Genomic DNA, 5,000 nt, shown 5'->3' with positions numbered 1-5,000 from the left:
GTCTTGGTTCCTACCCTCACCTCTGGTCATGAGCTTTGGGTTCCTACCCTCACCTCTGGTCATGAGCTTTGGGTTCCTACCCTCACCTCTGGTCATGAGCTTTGGGTCGTGACCCAAAGAACAAGATGGCGGGTACAAGCGGCTGAAATGAGCTTCCTCCGTAGGCTGGCTGGGCTCTCCCTTAGAGGTAGGGTGAGAAGCTCAGTTATCCGGGAGGAGCTCGGAGTAGACCCGCTGCTCCTCCGCGTTGAGAGGAGCCAGATGAGGAGGCTCGGGCATCTAGTCAGGATGCCTCCCGGACGCCTCCCTGGTGAGGTGTTCAGGGCCCGTCCCACCGGTAGGAGACCCAGGACACGCTGGAGAGACTATGTCTCTCGGCTGGCCTGGGAACGCCTCGGGGTCCCCCGGGAAGAGCTGGACGAAGTGGCTGGGGAGAGGGAAGTCTGGACTTCCTGCTTAGGCTGCTGCCCCCCCGACCCGACCAGGATAAGAGGAAGAGGACGGTACGGTACTATTGTTATTGTTTTTCATACATATGTATTTTTCTTTATTCTTTCTTATTGATGCTTTTCTATTGTTACACTGTCCTCATGTATCTGATCTTATATTATATTATATTATGTTATGTTATGTTATGTTATAGTATATTATATTATAGTATTGTATATTATATTATATTATATTATATTATGTTATGTTATGTTATGTTACAGTATATTATAGTATAGTATGTTATATTATATTATATTATATTAATTATATTAAGTGCTTGAATCTGGTTGTTTATGAGGTCAGACATTGATGAGAACACCTGGCTCATGATGTGTTGGATGGGTGAAGGAAGAAGGAAGGAAGGAAGGAAGGAAGGCAGGAAGGCAGGGAGGGAGGAAGGAAGGAGGGAATGGAGGAGGGAAGGAAGGAAGGGAGGAAGGAAGGACAGTGGACCGAATCGGACCCCTCTGCGGCCGGTTCTGGCCCGCGGGCCTCATGTTTGACCTCCGTGTTCTACAATAAAATAAATAGTTTATATTTCTTCACTTTAATTTGAAACACCGGACCGGAAGTGTGTGTCCGTCTATGAGCGGCAGCTTCCGGTGGTCGGTGCGGTTGCTCCGTTACACGGTGTTTAACAGCGGAGCACGCGCAGCCTCCACCGATGGAGGAACCGTGACGTGTTTACCGGAGAGGACCGGAAGAGGAGACTGCCTGCCCCCCCCCGCGGTAAGAAACCAGTTGAAACCGTTACCGGTAACTTTCCTGTAACTTTCCGTTACTGTCCGGTGCTGCTCGGTGACGTAGCCTTTTGTTCCCGCGGCTTGCGGCTCCGTTGCTATGGTGACACTGCTTCAGCTCGCGAGACTCACCGGGACAGAAGTTAACGGTCCGGTGTTACCGAGTTACACGGTACTTTATCCACGTTATCTACGTTATATACGGTGTTTTAAATACGGTAAACATAATAAACACTGTGTTAATTATGTTTACCGTATTTACCGTATTTGTTATGTTTATCATGTTTACCGTATTTACCGTATTTGTTATGTTTATCATGTTTACCGTATTTACCGTATTTACCGTATTTATCAGTTTGTCCAGGAGAAGTTATGAGATTAGAAAAACTGGAGAAGTGAATGTAAAAGTTTTAAATGAAAGAAGTCAGAAGTTACTGAGTCTGTATTTATTCTGTTAAACTCCGACATCACGAACATGGAGAAAATGTTACAGAGTTATCAGAATATATTGGTTTTATGGTCTTATTATCGGTTCATCTTTTTATCGTATTTATCGTGTTTAACAATATTTATCGTGTTTAACCGTATTTACCGTGTTTATCTGTATTTATCATGTTTATCTGTATTTATCATGTTTATCTGTATTTATCGTGTTTAACCGTATTTATCGTGTTTATCTGTATTTATCGTGTTTATCTGTATTTATCGTGTTTATCACATTTATCGTGTTTAACCGTATTTATCGTGTTTATCTGTATTTATCATGTTTATCTGTATTTATCGTGTTTAACCGTATTTATCGTGTTTATCTGTATTTATCGTGTTTATCTGTATTTATCATGTTTAACTGTATTTATCGTGTTTATCTGTATTTACCATGTTTATCTGTATTTATCATGTTTAACTGTATTTATCGTGTTTATCTGTATTTATCGTGTTTATCTGTATTTATCATGTTTAACTGTATTTATCGTGTTTATCTGTATTTATCGTGTTTATCTGTATTTATCATGTTTAACTGTATTTATCGTGTTTATCTGTATTTATCGTGTTTACCATGTTTACCGTGTTTAACCGTATTTATCGTGTTTAACTGTATTTATCGTGTTTAACCTTATTTATCGTGTTTAACCGTATTTATCGTGTTTAACTGTATTTACCGTGTTTATCACATTCATCGTGTTTAACCGCATTTATCGCGTTTAACAATATTTACCGTGTTTATCACATTTATTGTGTTTAACTGTATTTATCGTGTTTAACTGTATTTATCTTGTTTAACCGTATTTATCGTGTTTAACTGTATTTATCGTGTTTATCGTGTTTATCTGTATTTATCGTGTTTAACCGTATTTATCGTGTTTAACTGTATTTATCGTGTTTAACCGTATTTATCGTGTTTAACTGTATTTACCATGTTTATCGTGTTTAACCGTATTTATCGTGTTTAACTGTATTTACCGTGTTTATCACATTTATCGTGTTTAACCGTACTTATCGTGTTTAACTGTATTTATCGCGTTTAACCGTATTTATCGTGTTTAACCGTATTTACTGTGTTTATCACATTTATCGTGTTTAACCGTATTTATCGTGTTTAACCGTATTTACCGTGTTTATCTGTATTTATCGTGTTTAACCGTATTTATCGTGTTTAACCGTATTTATCGTGTTTAACCGTATTTATCGTGTTTATCTGTATTTACCGTGTTTAACCGTATTTATCGTGTTTAACTGTACTTATCGTGTTTAACTGTATTTACCGTGTTTAACCGTATTTATTGCGTTTAACAATATTTACCGTATTTAACCGTATTTATCGCGTTTAACCGTATTTATCGTGTTTAACCGTATTTATCGTGTCTAACCGTATTTATCGTGTTTAACCGTATTTACTGTGTCTAACCGTATTTATCGTGTTTAACTGTATTTACCGTGTTTATCGTGTTTAACCGTATTTATCGCGTTTAACTGTATTTATCGCGTTTAACCGTATTTACCATGTTTAACCGTATTTATCGTGTCTAACCGTATTTATCGTGTTTAACCGTATTTATCGTGTTTAACTGTATTTATCGCGTTTAACCGTATTTACCGTGTCTAACCGTATTTATCGTGTTTAACCGTATTTATCGTGTTTAACCGCATTTACCGTGTTTATCGTGTTTATCCTGTGATAAAGGTGTGTGTACCATGTGATACCGGTGTGATACAGGTGTGTGTACCATGTGATACAGGTGATGGAGGGGGTGGAGTCCAGCAGGTATGTGGCCCAGCTGAAGGCGGAGTTTGACAGCTGTGACTCAACGTGTTCTGGCTTCCTGGACCGGCTGGAGCTGACGGAGCTCTGCAGGAAGCTGCAGCTGGAGGCTCACCTGCCGCTGCTGCTGGACACGCTGCTGGGAGGACAGGCGTACGCCCGGGTAACTACACGCTAACTACACGCCTACGCCCGGGTAACTACACGCTAACTACACGCCTACGCCCGGGTAACTACACGCTAACAACACGCCTACACCCGGGTAACTACACGCTAACAACACGCCTACGCCCGGGTAACTACACGCTAACTACGCCCGGGTAACTACACGCTAACTACACGCCTACGCCCAGGTAACTACACGCTAACTACACGCCTACGCCCAGGTAACTACACACTAACTACACGCCTACGCCCGGGTAACTACACGCTAACTACACGCCTACGCCCAGGTAACTACACACTAACTACACGCCTACGCCCGGGTAACTACACACTAACTACACGCCTACGCCCGGGTAACTACACACTAACTACACGGCTACGCCCGGGTAACTACACACTAACTACACGCCTACGCCCGGGTAACTACACACTAACTACACGCCTACGCCCGGGTAACTACACACTAACTACACGCCTACGCCCGGGTAACTACACACTAACTACACGCTAACTACACCCCTACGCCCGGGTAACTACACGCTAACTATACACCTACGCCCGGGTAACTACACGCTAACTACACACCTACGCCCGGGTAACTACACGCTAACTACACACTAACTACACGCCTACACAAGTGAACGCGTTAACGCATGCAGCGATCTGGGGAGGGTCAGGGTTAGGCTAGACATTTGGACTTATAACCTATAAGACGTTCATTACTCATAGACTTGATAGGCGAACAGCGTCCCGGCTGACAGGCTCTGAGTTGACGAGTCACTGGATGGCAGAGCAGAGATGTAGAGACGCTAATACTGTACACGTCTGTTTAAACCATAGACTGAATATAAGAAACATGATGTTAGCGGACCTTGTTGCATTTAAAGGGACGGTTCAACGGTTCAGTGTAATTAATTCTAGTTCATGTCTTTAGTTGGACTTATTTTTAACTTGACCAGCAGAGTGACGATGTAATGCATTAAATGTTTATCATGCACCAACTAATATTAAGTCATTCTAACTGTACTGTAAATATATGTTCATAAAAATAATAATAGTAAAAAAGGCTGAGGTATCCTGATACTGGCTGGTAAAGTAACATGGGTATTCATTTTGGTATTGTGATCCCTCCACTACTACATGCTAACTACATGCTAACTGCACGCTAACTACACGCTAACTACATGCTAACTACACGCTAACTACATGCTAACTACACAGGAACATGTGTGTGACCCTCAGGTGAACTTTGAGGAGTTTAAGGACGGCTTCGTGGCCGTTCTCTCTCGTTCTCTGGACTTCAGCACGTCAGAGGACGACAGCAGCTACCTGCAGCCAGGTGA

At 41.9% G+C, this 5,000-nt stretch overlaps 1 protein-coding gene across 1 annotated transcript in view; it reads left to right on the top strand.

The window, feature by feature from the left end:
- The first annotated feature begins 1,048 nt into the window (after positions 1 to 1,048).
- The window catches only part of ninl (ninein-like), a 34,113-nt gene continuing 30,161 nt past the window's right edge, over positions 1,049 to 5,000 (top strand). The window contains exons 1-3 of the mRNA XM_053333639.1: positions 1,049 to 1,221; positions 3,470 to 3,655; positions 4,900 to 4,996. Of these exons, the coding sequence (XP_053189614.1) occupies positions 1,078 to 1,221; positions 3,470 to 3,655; positions 4,900 to 4,996 (427 nt within the window). The 5' untranslated portion in view covers positions 1,049 to 1,077. The remainder of the gene's footprint in view (positions 1,222 to 3,469; positions 3,656 to 4,899; positions 4,997 to 5,000) is intronic.

Source organism: Scomber japonicus, chromosome 14 (assembly GCF_027409825.1).
Source record: "Scomber japonicus isolate fScoJap1 chromosome 14, fScoJap1.pri, whole genome shotgun sequence".
NCBI lineage: Eukaryota > Metazoa > Chordata > Actinopteri > Scombriformes > Scombridae > Scomber > Scomber japonicus.
The sequence above is the reverse complement of the archived record's forward strand: the minus strand, read 5'-3'. Positions and strand labels throughout refer to the sequence as shown.